The sequence below is a fragment of the Oncorhynchus gorbuscha genome, linkage group LG05 (assembly GCF_021184085.1).
Source record: "Oncorhynchus gorbuscha isolate QuinsamMale2020 ecotype Even-year linkage group LG05, OgorEven_v1.0, whole genome shotgun sequence".
Classification (NCBI taxonomy): domain Eukaryota; kingdom Metazoa; phylum Chordata; class Actinopteri; order Salmoniformes; family Salmonidae; genus Oncorhynchus; species Oncorhynchus gorbuscha.
Window position 1 is genome coordinate 75854760 of NC_060177.1, and position 24563 is coordinate 75879322.

The following is a 24563-nucleotide window of genomic DNA, read 5'->3' on the forward strand; positions in this document are numbered from 1 at the left end:
CTGCCTGGCTGTACAATCTATGATCCCTCCTCTCAAGACAGAAGATAAGAAGTTGAGAAAGGTACTAAAGCTGTGGATGACCATCACCCAAGAACTACCAGATCCTCCTACATTTGTTTTGTGAAATAGTTATTGTTTTCCTTTTTAAAAGCAACTTTGAGATTCAACATGTAATTGAAAGAGCTACCTATACAAAATAAATATATTATTCTGACAATTTATTGATTCAGAGTGACATCAAAGAACATGTCAACAGAACAATCCATGATGTTCTCTCTCTGATGTCAAAAAGCACTCGAGTGATATCCACGTGAAATATTTTAGTACATTTCAGTGATATTTGGTGCTAGTTAGACATATTTAGAAAAGGGCATAACATTTAAATTTTAATAGAATATTTATTTCAAAACTGACACATTTGAGTATTTAGTTGTAAAGAACAGCGACATACATACAATAATAAATATTGACATACATCATGTGTGAAATGTTATATTAAAAATGACACTGGCAAGGCAACTGCACTTTGGATTCAACTCAAGAAAATATTCTGTAAACGGTAACAGAGGACATATGAAGAAAATACTTGAATGTTAGTGAAACTGTCTTGAGGGGCAATCTGTGAAGACAAGAACATAGCTAACAATGTAGAGAGAAGATTGTCTTTTGCAATCATGAGACTAATCTCACTCATTCCATCAACATTAAAAAGGCCATGCTAAATACTACATCACTAAATACAGTGTACAGTACTACAGGCTGGGAATGGCAGCTCATCATTAGACAGCAGAAGACTAGATTATTTCCATAGATAGCGCCACCTAGTGGAAACTACCTGCTCTGATCAACATTGCCCATTTACAAATACCAAATGGTCAATGCCATTTTAAACACTTGGTTACACTGAAACATCCTTCAAATAAATCAAAATCTGTAAAAAATAAAATAAAAACAAGACTCGACATACATTTTTTGCTTAAGGAGCAACTGGAACTTTGGCATTATCATCAGTGTTAAGACAGAACTTTGTAGCAATATCGTGGACAGTGACAGCATTTCATTTCCTGATGAAGTCAAATTGAGATAAAAGTATCAAGGTTCATCATCAATACAAATAAACAACCACAACAACCAATAAAATGCTCTACAAAACCAAAATATAGTTTTAAATCTCATAATTACCTGTATGTTTTGATCATGTGTAAATAGGGGTATTACATTCATTGCCAACTCTTCAAGAGACACCACTGGGAGTACTTTCCAAATGCCACCCTATTTCGATATAGTGCATTGCTTTTGAACAGAGCCCTGGTCAAAAGTAATAGGGATCCATCTGGGAAGCAGCCGTGGTGTTTAAAATACAGTCAGGCCAGTCCATGCCTTGATCAGTGCATTCCATAATGGCCCGATCACTACGTCAGCGTAGACAACATCCGGTGTATATTATCCCGTTCCCCTACAGCAGTGTTTCCCAGCTCCAGTCCTCCAGTAACTCCAAAAGCACAACTTTGGCTGGAGTCCATTACAAACTCACCTGATTCAACTTGTCAACTAATCATCAAGCCCTCAATGAGTTGAATCAGGTGTGCTTGTCCAAGGCTAAAACAGAAATATGTGCCGTTAGGGGTCCTGGAGGACTGAAGTACTCTAAACATCCACCACCAGCTCTAGTAACTAGCCAGTGAATAGCCTAACAGTTCACTGTGTGAAACTGTACAGAGGAAATGACTCAACAGCAAGCCAATAGGCCTGTCACAGCAAGTACCTGGGATCATTTAACGACACACATATGGCTCAGTTCTGACTCATACTGAACATCTCATCCAAGTATTTTTTGTATTTTCCCCATAACTCCGTAGAAGCAGGCATACATTCACAATTAATTTTCTGCATATTCATAATAACGATATTCAATGGCTTTTGAAATAATATTTTCTGCTGATAACCTTTGGCCAAAATAAAGTAACGCTTTGATTAGGTCATTCATGTCAGCGTCCATGCCCACCTTCTCCAACCATACTTTCAACAGTTCATAGACTCGTTCTACAGGATGAAGGTGCTCAGAGCTTTTTATAGCATTGTCAGAGAGTCCGATGTGCCTGAAGAATCTGTTATGGTAGTGAACATCCAGCTCTTCAAAAAGTTCAAAACTTTTCTTCAAGGACTCATCACCTGAAAACAAAAAGGCATGTCAAGACCATGACATCAAAGCCCACCATTCTATAGTGTATTATCATCTTAGGATACATCTTATTTTATGTTATTAACTAGTTTAAAACCATAAAATATAGAGGGTATACTCTCACCATTCAAAGGAACCAGTTTTATGAGGACATTTTCCTAAAATAAATACAAATAAAGAAACATGGTCAGTTATGAATCCTAAAACAGAAGTCTGGCTCCTTAATTAGGCCTGTGCACTAGCTCTGAAGTTAACTCTTAGAGGGTCATGCAGGAGGGTAGGTGAAAGACCTCTACAACAGCTCTGGGCTTCTTGTCTCTGCCCTTAGTCCCTTCCTTGACCCTGCATGTGAATCTATAAATCACATTTACAATGCCTTCAGAAAGTATCGACACCCCTTGACATTTTCTACATTTGGTTGTGTTACAGCCTGAATTGAAAATGGATTAAACTTTGTCACTGGCCAAAACAAAATACTTCCACATTATAGGGTGTTTCAAAACATGTTTTGTGCAAATTAATTTAAAAAAGAAAATCTGAAAGCATTCAACCCCTTTGCAAGCCTAAATAAGTTCAGAAATAAAAATGTGCTCAACTCACATAATAAGTTGCATGGACTTACTCCATGTGCAATCAAAGTGTTTAACATGATTTTTGAATGACTACCTTACCTCTATACCCCACACATACAGCTAATTGTAAGGTCCCTCTGTCGAGCAGTGCATTTCAAACACAGATTCAACCACAAAGACCAGGGAGATTTTCCAATGCTTCGCAAAGGGCACCTATTGCTAGTTAGGTAAAAAAGAAAAGCAAAAAAGCAAACACTGAATGTCCCTTTGAAGATGGTGGAGTTATTCATTACACTTTGGATGGTGTATCAAGACACCCAGTCACTACAAAGATACAGGTGTCCTTCCTAACTCAGCTTGAACTATTTTGAAAATAATAATGTGCAAATATTGGAAAATCCAGGTGTGGAAATATCTTAGAGACTTACAGCTGTAGTCGGACTCAGGGGTGTCTCATGTAAATTAGATATGTCTGTATTTCATTTTTAATAAATTTGCAAACATTTCTAAAAACATGTTTTCACTTTGTCATTATGGGGTATTGTGTGTAGATGGGTGAGAGAGAAAAATGGATTTAATCCATTTAGAATTCAGGCTGTAACACAACAAAATGTGGAATAAGTCAAAGGGTCTGAATACTTTCTGAAGGCACTGTTTGTGCTTGGGCTTGGCCATTAGCAATAGTTCAGCAAATCTTCAAAAACATGTCTAAAAATGCACACTAGAAAAGACTGGTGACCGGCCTAGTAAGTCTTCGTCAAGATGGTGCAAAGGGAGTAGCACTACTTCAAAATGGGACATGGTGGCTAAGCGTCCATTTGACCGTAAGATTCATTATTAAGTGTGTGTACTAATGCTATCATACATCAGACAACTGTGGCTTTCAACAAACAGTAAGTTAATGGAGCAGAGAATAGAAAGTAAGACCAGATCCAGAATAGAATGAGTACTAAATTAACTATAAGGATGGAGTTAGAAAAGAGTTTGGGGGAAGACAGGGGAAGGTAAGTTAGCCTGAGCATGACCAGAGCAGCTGCTCTCACCCCAGCCGAAGAGCCAGGCTGCCTCTTGGCCGAAGGGCTGGGAAGCGGGGAGGATCTGGGGAGGGGGGCTGAGGGTAGTGCAGACAGACTGGACTGGGAGGAGTTGGTGGTGTTGGGGAGACTGTCGCCCAGTCCATTGTCCTCATCCTCTGAGGCTTTGGCACCCACCGCCTGGGTCTGCTCCAGGAACTGATAGAGCTGTGTGTCATCCAGCACAGCATTCTGGTTGTTCTGCCTCTCCTCAATTGACCTGTTATTTTGATCATCCTGCAAAATATGAAAAATTATGTTGTCTAATGAGGTACATTTTTTGCTGTTCTCACAAAATGTGTGTAATTTTATCAGCTCATCTCTCAGTAATTTTATCAGAATTAATCAAATTCGATATGCAGTGCTGATTGAGTGACACTGTGAATGTGAAAATAACATTTGAATGAGACTGACTGACGCACCACCACAACTTTCAGCGTTCCACTGGGATTATTCTGGGTGTCTGGAACAGAGGAAATGTGACTCAGACACGGCACTTTACATCCAGGTACAATATTGACTGTTCTGTTGACAGCCTTAAGACGCAGTGAGCTTCAAAGCTTTGAGGCTGTGTCCTCTGGATGGCACCCCATTCTCTTTATAGTGCACTACTTTTGACCAGGGCATATAGGGCTCTGGCCAAAAGTAGTACACTATATATGGAATAGGGTGCTATTTGGAACACAAACCTGAGCCTTCACTATTGAAAGCAAAGGTATTTATTTTATATAAAATGACCTTACCTGTCCTTTTAAAGAGCTTTCGCCTCATCCAATAGACACCGGCAAGTGCAGCAGTGATACCCAGTACTGCCACCACAATCACAACTACTGTTTCCATAGAGAGAAAATTGTCACAACCACATCCCTCTGCTGTTTTCCAAATTAACAGTTTGCTGTTTGAATCCCAGATTGTCCCTTTATATTCAGAAAGTCAATTATCAAATACATTCAACATTAATAATATTTACAAAAATAATGACACAACAGAGCATGCAGCAAGGTGATGTATGCTGTACCTGGGCCTGGCGTTTTACCTGAGATGGTGCTGGATGTCGGCAGTCTGGTCTCACAGACCGTGTTGGACGTACTGGTGCAGTTCTTCACCCTCACCTCATTGTCTTTACATCTGGGAGAAGAGGAGGGTTTCAACAAAAATACATTTTAAAAATAAAAAGATATGGAATGTGTAAGGTGAACATTCTTAATTTTGTAATGTTTAATGATGATCTAATGGAAGTTAGTTTGTCAAGTATCAGTGAGTATGCTCAAATATTCTATGGACCTACCTTGAGCACTTTTTGCACACCTCGCAGGCTTGGTCAGGGGCACAGAAATACCCTGGTTTACACTGGCACTCTGTGTTCTGAGTGATGGTGCATGTCTTTGTGGTTACCTGATCTGTGACAGGAACACAGAGTTTGGCATGTTGAAGACACAAAGAGCATGGCCTGCATTCATAAAGCATCAGAGAACTCCTGATGTCGGCTCTGTTTTGTCATTCATTTTAAATGGCATAACGCCATCGTCAAATAGAATTTACCTGAGCGACACTTCGTGCACTTTAAGCACTGTGGCAGTCCGTTATCATGCTCTGTGTATGTGTCGAGGTCACAGTCCTCACATGTTCCTTTCTCCAAGGCACCCGTGCAGTACGCTTTGACATATTTACCTGAGGCCATAGAGAAACAACAGTTGTCTACCTGTACATAAAGCAGACACTTGACGGTCAACTGAATATTCATTACTGTAGCCATATAACCGGAGTCATTACAAGGTCAAACTTGCTTCAGTAGTTCCCATTATGGATTTCAGCTTGTGACTAGCTAAGTCCCAAATAGCACCCTATTCCCTATATAGTACACTACTTTAGACCAAGGCCCATAGGGCTCTGGTCGCAGGTAGTGCACTATATAAGGAATAGCATAGGGTACCATTTCGGATGCATACACTGTGGATCTCAAATCTTCATTTGTCTCACCAGCTGGGCAATTCAAACAGCAGATGTTGTCATGTGGGTACTCCAGGTTTTCCCTGCATGAGATGTCCCGCTGTTTCCTGTTCCTGACGCTGCCTCCTGTCTGTGTCAACTCAAGGCCAGATTGAGCTGGTGCCATGGGGTTGAGGGCCCAGATGAGGACAACCTTAGATAAAGATGAACAGCTTGTATTAAAAAAACACAGTCATCCAGTTGTCCCCTTGTTTCCTGTAGACAGCCATAGCATCTAAGCAAAGTATAATCAAAGTGGGTTAGCAAATCTGCATTTTAGAGCTAGTTATTTATTTTCTCACAATATGGCATTATCAAATCTAACTTTTTTTGTCATATGCCCAGGAAACAGTGTAGTCTACACAGTACAATGACATTATTGACTTTACAACAAAACCGGGAATAACTCTAGGTTCCATAATGAGTAACCAGGGAAGGGCAAAATCACAATCCCAGAATATTTTGGAGATCATCCAAACCTTGTTAGCAAAGCAATTTCTTAGATTTTGTACATACAGAGCTCCTTGTTCAAATGACATCATAGTTTGCAACACTTATGCTTAATAACAGGACCAATATTTACATTTACATTTAAGTCATTTAGCAGACGCTCTTATCCAGAGCGACTTACAAATTGGAGCATTCACCTTATGACATCCAGTGGAACAGCCACTTTACAATAGTGCATCTAAATCTTTTAAGGGGGGTGAGAAGGATTACTTTATCCTATCCTAGGTATTCCTTAAAGAGGTGGGAATTCTTACCAGGATTAAATGTCAGGAATTGTGAAAAACTGAGTTTAAATGTAGTTTGCTAAGGTGCATGTGAACTTCAGACTTCAACTCTATTTAGATAGTGAATGCTGCAAGGAGGCATAAGGACTGCAGATATGGCCAGGTCAATAAATGGCAATGTCCGTACTGTGAGATGCCTAAGACAGCGCTACAGGTAGACAGGGCGGACAGCTGATCATCCTCTCAGTGTAACAACACCTGCACAGGATCGGCACATCCGAACATCACAGCTGCGGGAAAGGTACAGGAAGGCAACAACTGCCCTAGTTCCACCCCAGGAATGCGCAATGCCTCCATCAGTGCTCAGACTGTCCGCAATAGACAGAGAGGCTGGAATGAGTGCTTGTAGGATTGTTGTAATGCAGGTCCTCACCAGACATCACTGGCAACAACGTCGCCTATGGGCACAAACCTGCCGTCGCTGGACCAGACAGGACGGGCAAAAAGTGCTCTTCACCGATGAGTCTGGGTTTTGTCTCACCAGGGGTGATGGTCGGATTTGTGTTTATCGTTGAAGGAATGAGCGTTACACCGAGGCCTGTACTCTGGAGCGGGATCGATTTGGAGGTGGAGGGTTCGTCATGGTCTGGGGCGGTGTGTCACAGCATCATCGGACTGAGCTTGTCGTCATTTCAGGCAATCTCAACGCTGTGCATTATAGGGAAGACATCCTCCTCCCTCATGTGGTACCCTTCCTGCAGGCTCATCCTGACATGACCCTCCAGCATGACATACAAATATTTACACATGTTCAGTTTGCTGAAAATAAACGCAGTTGACAGTGAGAAGACGTTTCTTTTTTGCTGAGTTTATATATAGCTGTATACACACATGTACAGTTGAAGTCTGAAGTTTACATACACCTTAGCCAAATACATTTAAACTCAGTTTTTCACAATTCAAAAAATTCCATCTTATTTTAAGAATGTGAAATGTCAGAATAATAGTAGAGAGAATGATTTATTTAAGCTTTTATTTCTTTCATCACATTCCCAGTGGGTCAGATGTTTACATACACTCAATTAGTATTTATAATTTCATTCCTGATCACACCACTGACTCTCTAGCAAAACAAATACAAAGTTCAGCTGCTATGGAAGAGGGGAAGCAATAAATGGGAATTTCCATCAACGGCCATATTGGAGACGGCTCATAAATCTCTCTCACTTAAATATTGAGACATGGTTGACTACTAATATGCCATTTGATGTGATGTGTAGAAAATGAGACATCAGCAAGTTGCCAGTCATTGAGAATATGGTTATTTTAGACTGCATTTAAAAAGCACCCCAATCCTGATCTCTTGCTATTAATTGGGAAAAGATCAGAATTGGGATGCCTCTAAACGCAGCCTCTTACACAGTGAACATGGAAGATATGTTAAACCCTGTCTTTCTTATCCCTGTCACTTCAACTATAAGTGAAGCAAGCCTAATGATTAGTAATTTCTGTAGTTACACAAACATGATTTTGAAACTGTTCCAATGGGTTCAAATTAATCTCCAAGCAGACACATGCTGAATTAATAAGATCACTGAAAAATAATGTTGTCAGTGTAAATATGAGGTAGAAATGTTCTACAGTCTAGGTCTTCATATGGCTGAACTAGGCCTGTGTGTGTACTGTATTTATCAGCTAAAGACAAATAAGGACAGTGTTTGCAATTTCCCCATTAATCCCTTTGGAACTGCCGCTGAGTCACAAGATACATGGGCACACCCAATTTAGTAACCTGTATGTCCAAATATGGCCTTCCTACAAACCTGCTGAACAAATTAAAACCCAAGCACATCCCAGACAAGATGCTACGTGACAGCTAGACAGAATAATAAACTGGATGATTCGAACCCTGAATCCTGATTGGCCGACAGCCGTGGTATATCAGACCGCATACCATGGGTATGACAAAACATGTACATACTTCTCTAATTACGTTGGTAACCAGTTTATAATAGCAATAAGGCACCTCAATGGTTTGTGATGTATGGCCAATATACCACAGCTAAGGGCTATATCCAGGCACTCAGCTTTGCATCGTACGTAAGAACAGCCCTTAGCCGTGTTATATTAGCCATATACAGATGAAGTCGGAAGTTTACATACACTTAGGTTGGAGTCATTAAAACTTGTTTTTCAACCAAACCATACATTTTGTTAACAAACTATAGTTTTGGCAAGTTGATTATGACATCTACTTTGTGCATGACACAATTAATTTTTCCAACAATTGTTTAGAGACAGATTATTTCACTTAATCACAATTCCAGTGAGTCAGAAGTTTACATACACAGCTTGGAAAATTCCAGAAAATTATGTCATGGCTTAAGAAGCTTCTGATAGGCTAATTGACATCATTTGAATCAATTGAAGGTGTACCTGTGGTAGTATTTCAATGCCTAACTTCAAACTCAGTGCCTCTTTGCTTGACATCATGGGAAAATCAAAAGAAATCAGCTAAGACTTCAGAAAAAACATTGTAGACCTCCACAAGCCTGGTTCATCCTTGGGAGCAATTTCCAAATGCCTGAAGGTACCACGTTCATCTGTACAAACAATAGTACGTAAGAATTTAACACCATGGGACCACACAGCCGTCATACCGCTCAGGAAGGAGACGCATTCTGTGTCCTAGAGATGAACGTGCTGTGGTGCAAAAAGTGCAAATCAATCCCAGAACAACAGCAAAGGACCTTGTGAAGATGCTGTAGGAAACAGGTACAAAAGTATCTATAGCCATAGTAAAACGAGTTCTAGTTTGCAACTGCACATGGGGACAAAGATCATACTTTTTGAAGAAATGTCCTCTGGTCTGATGAAACAAAAATAGAACTGTTTGGCCATAATGACCATCGTTATGTTCGGAGGAAAAAGTGGGAGGCTTGCAAGCCGAAGAACACCATCCCAACCATGAAGCATGGGGGTGGCAGCATCATGTTGTGGGGGTGCTTTGCTGCAGGAGGGACTGGTGCACTTCACAACATTGATGGCATCATGAGGAAAGAAAATGATGTGGATATATAGAAGCAACATCTCAAGACATCAGTCAGGAAGTTAAAGCTTGGTTGCAAATGGGTCTTCCAAATGGTCAATTGAGTGTATGTGATGAAAGAAATAAAACTGAAATACATAGTTCTCTCTACTATTATTCTGACATTTCACATTCTTAAATAAAGTGGTGATCCTAACGGACCTAAAACAGGGAATTTTTACTAGGATTAAATGTCAGGAATTGTGAAAAACTGAGTTTAACCTCTTGGGTAGGGGGCAGTATTTTCACATCCAGATGAAAATCGTGCCCAAAGTAAACTGCCTGTTACTCAGACCCAGAAGCTAAGATATGCAGATAATTGTAGATTTGGATAGAAAACACTCTAAAGTTTCTAAAACTGTTAAAATTATGTCTATGAGTATAACATTTACATTTAAGTCATTTAGCAGACATAACAGAACTGATATGACAGGTGAAACCCAGAGGACAACCCCCCCCCCCAACACTGTTTTCAATGGCTGTCACTTTTATTATAAGGCAAAATTCTCCCAGATTGCAGTTCCTAGGGCTTCCACTAGATGTCAGTCTTTAGAAAGAGTGTCATGCTGGTTTTTGGAAAAATGAGCCAGAAATTGTAGTTTTTCTAGGCGGCTCTCATTTTGGCTGTAGTGTTTCCAAGCGAGTGGAAGACAATAACGAGTCTTAAAATTTTGTTTATTTACGTATTAGGGTAACCAAGGTTTGATTATAAACGTTGTTTGACTTGTTTGGAAAAGTTTATTAGTAACGTTTGGGATTAATTTTTTATGCATTTTGATGGAGCGAAACTGGGTGGACTATTGACGGAAGCGCGCCAGCTAAAATGAGTTTTTATGGATATAAAGGACATTATCGAACAAAATGACAATTTGTGATGTATCTGGGACCTTTTGGAGTGCCAACAGAAGATCATCAAAGGTAAGGTATTTATTATAATCGCTATTTCTGACTTGTGGTGCACCTGCATGGTTGAAATATGTTTTTCATGCTTTTGTATGCGGGGCGCTGTCTTCAGATAATCGCATGGTGTGCTTTCGCCGTAAAGATTTTTTTAAATCTGATACAGCGTCTGGATTAACAAGAAGTTGAGCTTTATTTTGATGTATCACACTTTTGATTTTATGAAGGTTAAATATTTATAATTCTGTAGTTTGAATTTTGAGCACTGCAATTTCACCGGTTGGCGGCCAGGTGGGACGGCCCATAAGTTACATGTATTTGGCTAAAGTGTATGTAAACTTCCGACTTCAACTGTATATGAATGTCAGCATGTATTCTTTCTGTATATAATAGCATCCTGTCAGGCTGTATCACCACCCGCAACTGCAGTGGTCTCCAGAGGGTGGTGCGGTCTGCCACGGCCTGTTCACCCCGCTATCATCCAGAAGGCGAGGTCAGTACACGTGCATGAAAGCTGGGACCGAGATACTGAAAAACAACTTCTCTTAAGGCTATCAGACTGTTAAATAGCCATCACTAGCCGGCTTCCACCCGGTTATGCAACCCTGTGACTGCCCTATATACATAGACTTGGATTCACTGGCCACTTTAATAATGGAACACTAGTCACTTTAATAATGTTTACATATTGCTTTACTCATCTCATATGTATATACTGTATTCTATTCTACTGTATGTTAGTCAATACCACTGACATTGCTCGATCTAATATTTATAATTTCCATTATTTTACTTTTAGATTTGTGTATTGTTGTGAATTGTTAGATACTACTGCACTGTTGGAGTTAGGAACACAAGCATTTCACTACACCACCAATAACATCCGCTAAATATGTGCATGTGACCATTAAACTTTGATTTGATGACTCTGCCAGTGTCTTTGTGCAAAGATGAGGGTCGCTAGACTTCAACGTTCATAGTATTGACGTCAGATGGAAGAACAGAGGACACAGATGATTATTGTGTCGTGTGAAACTTTCAGACTTTCTGATGTTGTGGGATTCTCTCTGGTGTTTACAGAACATTGGTGCTGTGAGATTAGGATATCAGGACCTGCTTAGACAAAACAATTGTAGCAGTAGAACAAAGGATTCCAATGTAAGAGAAGAAAATGAGCTGTTATTGACAGAGAGGTTTGGAACAGTCTTTTTTATTGGTTTATTAACTCAATTTACCGCCTGGTGATGGCACCATGGAAGGCCACAACTCCATCCCACCAAAACAGGCTGAAATTTCAGGCAGTCTATTCAAACAGCTCTTAAACTAAAAGGGCATTATCATTTCCACAATATTATTCCAACCTCATATAGTACAGCACACAATATTTGACGGTATGATGGTATTTGACGATATTTTATGTTTTTGGATAATAAAAGTTCTAAATATGCTTTATGAGAAGTTCCTGGGCTTACCTCCGCTGTACCCGCACCCCACCATACCCCCGTCTGCGCATTATGCCCTGAATATATTCTACCATGCCCAGAAACCGGCTCCTCTTATTCTCTGTCCCCAACGCTCTAGGCGACCAGATTTGATAGCCTTCAGCCGCACCCTCATACTACTCCTTCTCTGCTCCGCGGGTGATGTGGAGGTAAACCCAGGCCCTGCATGTCCCCAGGCACCCTCATTTGTTGACTTCTGTGATCAAAAAAGCCTTGGTTTCATGCATGTCAACATCAGAAGCCTCCTCCCTAAGTTTGTTTTACTCACTGCTTTAGCACACTCTGCTAACCCTGATGTCCTTGCCGTGTCTGAATCCTGGCTCAGGAAGGCCACCAAAAATTCAGAGATTTCCATACCCAACTATAACATCTTCCGTCAAGATAGAACTGCCAAAGGGGGAGGAGTTGCAGTCTACTGCAGAGATAGCCGGCAAAATAATGTCATACTTTCCAGGTCCATACCCAAACAGGTCGAACTACTAATTTTGAAAATTACTCTCTCCAGAAATATGTCTCACAGTTGCCGCCTGCTACCGACCCCCCTCAGCTCCCAGCTGTGCCCTGGACACCATTTGTGAATTGATCGCCCCCCATCTAGCTTCAGAGTTTGTTCTGTTAGGTGACCTAAACTGGGATATGCTTAACACCCCGGCAGTCCTACAATCTAAGCTAGATGCCCTCAATCTCACACAAATCATCAAGGAACCCAGCAGGTACAACCCTAACTCCGTAAACAAGGGTACCCTCATAGACGTCATCCTGACCAACTGGCCCTCCAAATACACTTCCGCTGTCTTCAACCAGGATCTCAGCAATCACTGCCTCATTGCCTGTATCCGCCACGGAGCCGCAGTCAAACGACCACCCCTCATCACTGTAAACGCTCCCTAAAAACACTTCTGTGAGCAGGCCTCTCTAATCGACCTGGCCCGGGTATCCTGGAAGGACATTGACCTCATCCCGTCAGTTGAGAATGCCTGGTCATTCTTTAAAAGTAACTTCACCATTTTAGATAAGCATGCTCTGTTAAAAAAAATGCAGAACCAAGAACAGATACAGCCCTTGGTTCACTCCAGACCTGACTGCCCTCGACCAGCACAAAAACATCCTGTGGCGGACTGCAATAGCATCGAATAGTCCCCGCGATATGCAACTGTTCAGGGAAGTCAGGAACCAATACACGCAGTCAGTCAGGAAAGCTAAGGCCAGCTACTTCAGGCAGAAGTTTGCATCCTGAAGCTCCAACTCCAAAAAGTTCTTAGACACTGTGAAGTCCATGGAGAACAAGAGCACCTCCTCCCAGCTGCCCACTGCACTGAGGCTAGGTAACACGGTCAACACCGATAAATCCATGATTATCGAAAACTTCAATAAGCATTTCTCAACGGCTGGCCATGCCTTCCGCCTGGCTACTCCAACCTCGGCCAACAGCTCCCCCCCCCCGCAGCTCCTCGCCCAAGCCTCTCCAGGTTCTCCTTTACCCAAATCCAGATAGCAGATATTCTGAAAGAGCTGCAAAACCTGGACCTGTACAAATCAGCTGGGCTTGACAATCTGGACCCTCTATTTCTGAAACTATCCGCTGCCATTGTCGCAACCCCTATTTACCAGCCTGTTCAACCCCTCTCATATCGTCCGAGATCCCCAAGGATTGGAAAGCTGCCGCAGTCATCCGGGAGACACCTTGGACCCAAACTGTTACAGACCTATATCCATCCTGCCCTGCCTATCTAAGGTCTTCGAAAGCCAAGTCAGCAAACAGGTCACTGACCATCTCGAATCCCACCGTACCTTCTCCGCTGTGCAATCTGGTTTCCGAGCCGGTCACGGGTGCACCTCAGCCACAGTCAAGGTACTAAACGATATCATAACCGCCATCGATAAAAGACAGTACTGTGCAGCCGTCTTCATCGACCTTGCCAAGGCCTTCGACTCTGTCAATCACCATATTCTTATCGGCAGACTCAGTAGCCTCGGTTTTTCGGATGATTGTCTGCAAAGTAATTGGTGAACCAGGCAAGGCAGAGTTCAGTGTGTCAAATCGGAGGGCATGCTGTCCGGTCCTCTGGCAGTCTCTATGGGGGTGCCACAGGGTTCAATTCTCGGGCCGACTCTTTTCTCTGTATATATCAATTATGTTACTCTTGCTGCGGGCGATTCCCTGATCCACCTCTACGCAGACGACACCATTCTATATACTTTCGGCCCGTCATTGGACACTGTGCTATCTAACCTCCAAACGAGCTTCAATGCCATACAACACTCCTTCCGTGGCCTCCAACTGCTCTTAAACGCTAGTAAAACCAAATGCATGCTTTTCAACCGATCGCTGCCTGCACCCGCATGCCCGACTAGCATCACCACCCTGGATGGTTCCGACCTTGAATATGTGGACATCTATAAGTACCTAGGTGTCTGGCTAGACTGCAAACTCTCCTTCCAGACTCATATCAAACATCTTCAATCTAAAATCAAATCAAGAGTCGGCTTTCTATTCCGCAACAAAGCCTCCTTCACTCATGCCGCCAAGCTTACCCTAGTAAAACTGACTATCCTACCGATCCTCGACTTCGGCGATGTCATCTACAAAATGGCTTCCAACACTCTACGTAGCAAACTGGATGCAGTCTATCACAGTGCCATCCGTTTTGTCACTAAAGCACCTTATACCACCCACCACTGCGACTTGTATGCTCTAGTCGGCTGGCCCTCGCTACATATTCGTCGCCAGACCCACTGGCTCCAGGTCATCTACAAGTCCATGCTAGGTAAAGCTCCGCCTTATCTCAGTTCACTGGTCACGATGGCAACACCCATCCGTAGCACGCGCTCCAGCAGGTGTATCTCACTGATCATCCCTAAAGCCAACACCTCATTTGGCCGCCTTTCGTTCCAGTACTCTGCTGCCTGTGACTGGAACGAACTGAAAAAAAAAAAAAACGCTGAAGTTGGAGACTTTTATCTCCCTCACCAACTTCAAACATCAGCTATCTGAGCAGCTAACCGATCGCTGCAGCTGTACATAGTCTATTGGTAAATAGCCCACCCATTTTCACCTACCTCATTCCCATACTGTTTTTATACTGTTTTTATTTATTTACTTTTCTGCTCTTTTGCACACCAATATCTCTACCTGACCATCTGATCATTTATCACTCCAGTGCTAATCTGCAAATTTGTAATTATTTGCCTACCTCATGCCTTTTGCACACATTGTATATAGACTCCCCCTTTTTTCTACTGTGTTATTGACTTGTTAATTGTTTACTCCATGTGTAACTCTGTGTTGTCTGTTCACACTGCTATGCTTTATCTTGGCCAGGTCGCAGTTTCAAATGAGAACTTGTTCTCAACTAGCCTACCTGGTTAAATAAAGGTGAAAAAAAAAGAAATTACCATAGGGTAGCAACACAAATTCTAAGTTATTTCAGATGGGGCTTTCTCCATCTATACTGTTCAATCCAACTCCAAACAAAGATCATTTTCATAATTTTAATCAATTTCTGCACTTTTATTAGAAATGTCCACACTGTGCCACGCAGCATGACATGGGCAAAAAAAAATCTAAGCCCATATAATTGGTGAACTGTTGGAATCACGGAAAATATAGATTATTCTAATTCTATAGTTGGAATATAGTGGGCAGCAACTTGAATATATTGTTGTTTGACATGACAACGAATGAATAAGTCAGTGAGGAATTATTGACAGGGTTGGTCAGTGTTTCCAGGAGACCATAATGAATTAGATGTTACCCTTTCCATGATCCTTGTGGAAGCTATGATCCCTTATTGATGTCACTTTTTGAATCCACTTAAAACCAGTGTAGATGAAGGGGAGGACACAGGTTGAAGAAGGATTTCTAAGGCTTGAGACATTGATTGTGTATGTGTACCATTCAGAGGGTGAATGGGCAAGAAAAAAAATATGTAAGTGTCTTTGAACAGTGTAGTAGGTGCCAGGCGCACCGGTTTGAGTATGTAAAGAACTGCAATGCTGCTGGGTTTTTCACTCTCAACAGTGACCCGTGTGTATCAAGAATGGTACACCACACATGTCCCTGTGAATTGAGGCTGTTCTGAGGGTAACTCAGTATTAAGAAGGTGTGACTCATGTTTGGTATACTCAGTGTATATAAAACACAGGAAATCACGTTTTGACTCCACTGGGGATTTAAGCCATAAGATTTATTTATTTTAAATGTAGTTCTATCCTTGTGATGCAGGCCCACTTCTACATTCATGTTGTGTATTATCTAAAATTCGATCTGGTTGGATCCGAGGAAGAGGAAAGGGGATACCTACTCAGTTGCACAACTGAATGCATTCAAACAAAATACAGCTATTTTTTTCATTTTGCAGTAGCTTCTGCTTTAGCCGCTAATAAAATACAAAAACTATACAGGCCTACTTTTGAGAAGGCACTGAGGCTAATAAACAAGTATTCTTGAGTACAACCTCAACTGATTTAAATCCTTCATAAATGAGTAAATAGGATCAGTGACAAACAATATCATATATTGTAAACATTCTCCTGCCATGAAAGCTTAATAACTTGACCCACATTTGTGATAATAACACATGTGGTAGTGTCAGAGATATACAACCTACAGCACAATATAACAACTGATGCAAACATCTTGAACATTAAACACATTTGCTTGAGTTGTACCCCAGAGGCTGTATACAGTGCATTCGGAAAGTATTCAGATCCCTAAAATGTATTAATTTCAATCTACACAATACCCTATAATGACATAGCAACAACAGGTTTGTAGAAGTTTTAGCAAAATTAAACCCTGGAAATATCACATTTAAATAAGTATCTAGACCCTTTATTCAGTACTTTGTTAGGGCACCTTTGGCAGCAATTACAGTCTCAAGTCTTCTTGGGTATGACGCTACAAGCTTGGCACACCTGTATTTGGGAATTTCTCCCATTCTTTTCTGCAGATCCTCTCAAGCGTTGTCAGGTTGATTGGGGAGCGCCGCTGCACAGCTATTTTCAGGTCTTTCCAGAGATGTTCCATAGGGTTCAAATCCGGGCTCTTGCTGGACCACTCAAGGACATTCAGAGACTTGTCCCGAAACCACTCCTGCGTTGTCTTGGCTCTGTGGTTAGGGTCGTTGTCTTGTTGGAAAGTGAACCGTCGCCCTGGTTGACTCAAATGAAGTTGTAGAAACATCAAGGATGACCAATGGAAACAGGATGCACCTGAGCTCAATTTCAAGTCCCATATCAAAATGTCTCAATATTTATGTAAATAAGATATTTATGTCCTTTATTTTTAATACATCTGGCAAACATTTATCAAAATCTGTTTTCACTTTGTCATTATGGGGTATTGTATGTAGATTGATGAGAAAAAGGATCAAATATGAATGGAGCAAAGTGAAGAGAAAATTTTGATCACAACCTGCTCCAGAGCGGACAACGGCCCTAAGCACACAGCCAAGACAACGGCCCTAAGCACACAGCCAAGACAACGGCCCTAAGCACACAGCCAAGACAACGGCCCTGGGCACACAGCCAAGACAACGGCCCTGGGCACACAGCCAAGACAACGGCCCTAAGCACACAGCCAAGACAACGGCCCTAAGCACACAGCCAAGACAACGACAAGGTGCCAAGACAACGGCCCTAAGCACACAGCCAAGACAACGACCCTGGGCACACAGCCAAGACAACGACCCTGGGCACACAGCCAAGACAAGCCCTGGGCACACAGCCAAGACAACGGTCCAAGACAAGCCCTGCCCAAGACAGCCAGCACACAGCCAAGACCGGTCCAAGAACGAAGGTGATCTAACAAATCTGAGTGCCCCAAGAGGACTTGAACCTGATCTAACATCTCTGAAGAGGCTTGAAAATAGATGTGCAGCGACGCTCCCCATCCAACCTGACAGAGCTTGAGACGATCTGCAGAGAAGAATGGGGAAAAACTCCCCAGGTGTGCCAAGCTTGTAGCGCCATACCCAAGAAGACTTAAGGCTGTAATCGCTACCAAAGGTGCCCCAACAAAGTACTGAATAAAGGGTCTGAATACTTATGTAAATGTGATATTTCTATAAAAAATGTGTAATCAATTAGCAGAAATGTCTAAATACCATTTTTTTGCTTTGTCATTATGGGGTATTGTATGTAGGTTGATGAAGGGAAAATAACAATTTGATCAATTTTAGAAAAAGGCTGTAGTGTAACAAAATGTGGAAAAAGTCAAGGGGTCTGAATACTTTTCAAATGCACTGAACATCAACCTTCTCAGTGGAAGTGCTAATCTAGAAACAGTTTTGCCTTTTAAGATCTTAATGAATAAGATCGCATGGATAGGGGGAGTTCACCATTCCTGCTCTGAGATGCTTGATGACTAGTCTCCCTAGGCCGATGGGAAGTCTGGGATTTCCGTGACTTGATGATAGCTGTGGCCACAGAGCTGGACCTGTGCCACTTTAGTAGGTAATCAGATTCATCACTTTTCACAAGTAGATCATAATGGTTAGTTATTTTACACAGAACACAAGATGACATGTTTCCCCCATAGTAGATATTCTACAACCTTGTTCCCTGTAAAAAGATATCCTTTAATTTCAACTCTAATTAAATGGTATGTTGTTTCCATTTTTCAACAGGTGCACACCTGGGAAATAAAATATAGGCATAGACTACCGTATGGAGCAGCCACCTCATTGTAATATATAACATTTTAAGCATGAAGTACACAAACTGCACAACTTTAAGGGCATATCAGATTAAAAAACCTGTATGAGTATGTACAGCAGTGTTCTAGAATATTGGACCGTCAGCATTTATACTTGTCTAATTCCTGGAGGTGCGTTCAGAAATCTACATTTTCAAAATGCAGATCATTAAAAAAAAAGCTTTAAAACCATTTCATGCGTTTTATATTGCTTGCAATGAAATAAAGCTACTTTCGCTAAAACTATGCATGGTCATCATATTTATCATGTTTATCATAGAAAGAGTGTAGCCAGCTACATTTCCTAATGTTTTGCATGAAGTTAATCTTGCATTTTACCTGAGAAAAGTACTGGAGAAAAGTATACTGAACAAAAATATAAATGCAACATGCAATAATTTCCAAGGTTTTACTGAGTTACAGTTCATATAAGGAAATCAGTCCATTGAAATAAATATATTAGGCCCTAATCTATGGATTTCACATGACTGGGCAGGGGTGCAGCCATGGGTGGGCTTAGGAAGGCATATGTCCACCCACTGGGGAGCCAGGCCAAGCAGAATGAGTTTTTCCCCAAAAATGGCTTTATTACAGACAGAAATACTCCTCATACGATCCCATAGGTGAAGAAGCCAGATGTGCAGGTCCTAGGCTGGCATGGTTACACGTGATATGCGGTTGAGGCCAGTTGAACACACTGCCAAATTCTCTAAAATAACATTATGGTACAGAAATTAACATTAGATTCTCTGGCAACAGCTCTGGTGGACATTCCTACGATGCTCACTAACAGGGATGTAAACAAAATTCTGCAAAACAAATGTAAGAGAAATAAGCTTTTTGTGCATATGAAACATTTCTGAGGTCTTATTTCAGCTCATGAAACCAACACTTTACATGTGGAGTTTATATTCAGTCTGAGCGCTGTCTGCTAATAGAATGCCTGTTTATGTATCCTCATCTAAGTGGAGAAGTGCAACTGAAGCACATAATATGTCTGATGCCAAGCAGAAATGACAATAAGAATTTTAGATCTGCATTTACAAAACGCAGCAAGACATTTCTTAAATATAAAAATCTCTGTGTGAACTGTCGAGACACCTAAATGAATAGCGGAAATGTCTGCCACCTGGATACCTGTTGGTTGGGAGTTGTGGATTCTGGATGTGTGATCCCCGTGTATGGTGGTCACAGAGCCGAGTGCCTGTCACAACTATCGCATCTCAGCGACGATGATTTACTCGATATTTCACAATGGGACGCCGGACTAAGCATGCGGCTCTGAGACCAAAATTCCCAACCAACGCGTCCTCTATTCATTTGAATGTGTTGACAGTTGGAGAAATTGCCTGAGCTGCGCTGAGAATTAAACACTGCTGTGCATATGTGTACACGTTTGGTACTATGATAGGCCCTTCAGTCAAGCAGTAGGCTACACCGGCGCCACACAAAAATGTCACACCTTTATGAGGCCCTTGGCATGTTTACGCGACATTCTTTCTGCCCGACCACATGGCGCATCGATTCTGAAGATTTTTTTTTCATCTTAGAATATATTTGGATCAAAATTAGGGCAACATCGATAGTTTCATTGGCGTGTGAATGGCATCGCTACGTGCAGTGTGTGAACAATGTTCCCAGTCAATTTGATCCCACCGACCGACACAAGTGTCGCGTGAAGAAAAAAAAAGAAGAAACTTACCATCAAATGTATATAGCTCATACTCAAAGGTGGCGTTGAGAGAACCACTATCCGACTATACTCAACGGTGGTGTACACATCCCAGTTGAGAGAACCAGCATCCGATATTATACTTTTTTTTTTCTCGCGGAGCAAAAGTTTAGCCAACTCTCCTCATGAGAGAACTTTCCAGATGACGATTGCGCAGTCTCCGTCACGCCCCTTTAGTCAATAGATTATCTAGGTAAATCCCAATTTAACCTTGTCCTCTATCCTAGACACTGTTTTTGTCTATAGAAATGTCTAAAATGAAGTGTAAATAGGCCTCGATGCCTAATCCTTGTTCCATTATTATTATTATCATCCACAGAATTAAAGGATGCTTTTTTGGGATAACTTGATACATGTTTAATTACAGTATAAATGCAAATATAAAACACAATATGGATTGAGTTATTGAATGTCTTATTCCATATATCATACACGGGAGTTAAAGAGTATATATAAACCATTAAAAATGCGGTTTTAGTTGGGGGAAACCCCACTTTGTAAAATGTATAGAATTACAAGGCACACAACATTATCAATGTGGAAAACGCTCTTTCTGTGTGTGTCAGTTTGACATTATCTTTACAACAGTTGTCTGCTCTGTTGAGATACAGTATCTCTAGTCTCTCACGCAGACACGCCCATATAGTCACAGGAAGGGGAGGGTTAAACGGACTCATTTGCTCAGAAAGAGAGGAATTTCATACTCACATAAGAGTGTTGGGGCTCATGAACAAGTACAACTAACAGTGAACTGTGAAACTACACTAACCTGTTCAACCTCGTCTACTGATATAATTATGTGTGGATGGTTTAGATCAAATTTAAGAAAAATTTTGACCTATTTAGTTCATATATCAAATTCAATATTAATATTTACAATGAAAGTTAAAAATAATAATACAGGATGGATAGGTGCATCAAACGCTCTGCCGCAGGTGTCATACCTATAGTAGCCTATACTGTCTGAATCCAACACAGCCACACATTGTACAGAACATTTTTAGTTTTCAGTTTTCATTTTCAGAACATTGATATTTTTACCTGTTACCTTAGCAACCTGCTCATGGGGTTATTAAATGCTATAACCTGAAACTGACCAGACAGCGGGTCATAAAGCATTTCTTGATGAGCATTAATAGGTCATACTGTATTCTAAAACAGTATATCCATAGTCTATTCCTTTAGAAATGTGCAATCCTTAGAGCAAGAAAGCCATTGTTCATATACAGTGCATTCGAAAGTATTCAGACCCCTTTACTTTTTCCACTTTTGTTACATCACAGCCTTATTCTAAAATTGATTAAATTATTTTTTTACCCTCATCTATCTACACACAATACCCCATAATGACAAAAAAAATGTACTACATTTTTGCAAATATACATATATATATAACAAAACTGAATTACTTCACTTACAGTTGAGGTCGGAAGTTTACATACACCTTAGCCAAATACATTTAAACTCAGTTTCACAATTCCTGACATTTAATCCTAGTAAAAATTCCCTGTCAGTTAGGATCACCACTTTATTATAAGAATGTGAAATGTCAAAATAATAGTAGAGAGGATTATTTATTTCAGCTTTTCTTTCTTTCATCGCATTCCCCGTGGGTCAGAAGTTTACATACACTCAATTAGTATTTGGTAGCATTGCCTTTAAATTGTTTCACTTGGGTCAAACATTTCAGGTAGCCTTCCACAAGCTTCCCACAATACATTGGGTGAATTTTGGCCCATTCCACCTGACAAAGCTGGTGCAATTGAGTCAGGTTTGCAGGCCTCCTTGCGCGCACACGCTTTTTCAGTTCTGTACACAGATTGTCTATAGGATTGAGGTCAGGGCTTTGTAATGGCCACATCAATACCTTGACTTTGTTGTCCTTAAGCCATTTTGCCACAACTTTGGAAGTATGCTTGGGGTCATTGTCCATTTGGAAGACTCACTTGCGACCAAGCTTTAACTTCCTTACCGATGTCATGAAATGTTGCTTCATTATATCCACATAATTTTCTTTCCTCATGATGCCATCTACTTTGTGAAGTGCACCAGTCCCTCCTGCAGCAAAGCACCCCCACAACATGATGCTGCCACCCCCATGCTTCACGGTTGGGATGGTGTCCTTTGGCTTGCAAGCCTCCCCCTTTCTCATCCAAACATAACGATGGTCATTATGGCCAAACATTTCTACTTTTGTTTCATCAGACCAGAAGACATTTCTCCAAAAAGTATGATCTTTGTCCCCATGTGCAGTTGCAAACCGTAGTCTGGCTTTTTTATGGTGGTTTTGGAGCAGTGGCTTCTTCCTTGCTGAGCGGCCTTTCAGGTTATGTTGATATAGGACTCTTTTCACTGTGGATATAGATATTTTGCACCTGTTTCCTCCAGCATGTTCACAAGGTCCTTTGCGGTTCTGGGATTGATTTGTACTTTTCGCACCAAAGTGCGTTCATCTCTAGGAAACAGAACACGTCTCCTTCTTGGGTGGTATGATGGCTGTGTGGTCCCGTGGTGTTTATACTTGCGTACTATTGTTTGTACAGATGAACGTGTTACCTTCAGGCGTTTGGAAAATGCTCCCAAGGATGAACCAGACTTGTGGAGGTCTACAAATTGTTTTTCTGAGGTTTTAGCTGATTTATTTTGATTTACCCATGATGTCAAGCAAAGAGGCACTGAGTTTGAAGGTAGGCCTTGAAATACATCCACAGGTACACCTCCAATTGACTCAAAATATGTCAATTATCAGAAGCTTCTAAAGCCATGACATCATTTTCTGGCACAGTCAACTTAGTGTATGTAAACTCATGACTCGCTGGATTTGTGATACAGTGAATTATAAATCAAATAATCTGTCTGTAAGCAATTGTTGGAAAAATTACTTGTGTCATGCACAAAGTAGATGTCCTAACTGACTTGCCAAAAATATAGTTTGTTAAGTTGGGGATAGGGCTGTCTACTGCCCCCGCTGGAGTAATTGCGTCTGCCCATAGTAAACATAATTTGTTTTTGTCAAAAGTTGCTAATATATGCAAATAAAAAAATATTATTGAATAGAAAACACTCTAAAGCTTCTAAAACCGTTTAAATTATGTCTGTATGTAAAGCAGAACTCTCAGGGAAGTCATTCTCCCAAACTCTCTCTTGTCATCAGAAAAGTTGGCCCAACTTTGACGTCATCGCCTCCACCCTTCCCAAGCACTTACAGGTCTGGGAACAGTCTCTCTGTCTTCAGCGCGATCTCAGCCTTCAATGGGGCTTCTCATTGTGAGAATTGTGCGCTCACAAGAGTTTTGGCGGGCCGAAACCTTTCGATCACGCGAATAAACAGGTCACTTTTATGGCGCTCTGCTCTTTTTTCTCTTCTGTCTTTTTTCCAAGATCGATTATACAATGCATGTGTTTCTGTTCGTCCTCACGATTGCTGTACACCTTTATAACATGTTAAAGCTTGATTATGAACTTAGTTTGATAAGTTTAGTCGACATATAATATGTAAGTCTGACGTTTTGGTGCGCATCCACTTGACTTTTGGCTACATTTCAACCGAAATGTGTCCTGTTTGAGAACCGAAAGACACAGACTGCAAAACTAAACGCTGTTTTTGGTAAGTATAATTCCTTCCAGGTCTTCTGATGGAAGAACAGCAAAGGTAAGGGAATATTTATGTGGTAAATTTGGGTTTGTGTGGATGTCACGCCTTGGTTATTGTATTTTGTGTTTTTGTTATATGTTTGGGTAGGCCAGGGTGTGACATGGGTTTATATGTTGTATTCGTATTGGGGTTTGTATTATTTGGGATCGCGGCTGATTAGGGGTGTTGTTAGGCTTGGCTGCCTGAGGCGATTCTCAATCAGAGGCAGGTGCTTGTCGTTGTCTCTGATTGGGAACCGTATTTAGACAGCCTGACTTTCGCTTTGTATTTCGTGGGTGTTTGTTCCTATCTTTGTGTAGTTGTCACCAGATAGGCTGTAATTAGTTTCACGTTCCGTTCTGTTGTTTTGTAGTTAGTATCAGTTATTTCATGTACCGCGTTCTTTCATTAAAGTCATGAGTAACCTACACGCTGCATTTCGGTCCGACTCTCTTCTTTC

General features: G+C 41.1%; 1 protein-coding gene across 5 annotated transcripts; it reads right to left on the bottom strand.

Moving 5' to 3' along the window:
• Window positions 1-476: 476 nt before the first annotated feature.
• On the bottom strand, window positions 477-20627 carry LOC124036510 (tumor necrosis factor receptor superfamily member 10B-like). 5 transcript variants are annotated; one of them, XM_046351187.1, is made up of 10 exons: window positions 20440-20627; window positions 5808-5970; window positions 5370-5498; window positions 5116-5227; window positions 4864-4955; window positions 4571-4654; window positions 4250-4290; window positions 3798-4064; window positions 2307-2340; window positions 477-2172 (listed from the first exon to the last, which is right to left on the bottom strand). In XM_046351187.1, the coding sequence occupies exons 1-10, from the start codon at window positions 20458-20460 to the stop codon at window positions 1880-1882; spliced, it is 1236 nt and encodes a 411-aa protein (XP_046207143.1). In that variant the 5' UTR covers window positions 20461-20627; the 3' UTR covers window positions 477-1879. The 5 variants fall into 5 exon arrangements, with proteins under 5 accessions (XP_046207143.1, XP_046207142.1, XP_046207141.1 ...); XM_046351186.1 differs by having other exon boundaries at window positions 4571-4657; XM_046351185.1 differs by having other exon boundaries at window positions 4846-4955.
• Window positions 20628-24563: the final 3936 nt, after the last annotated feature.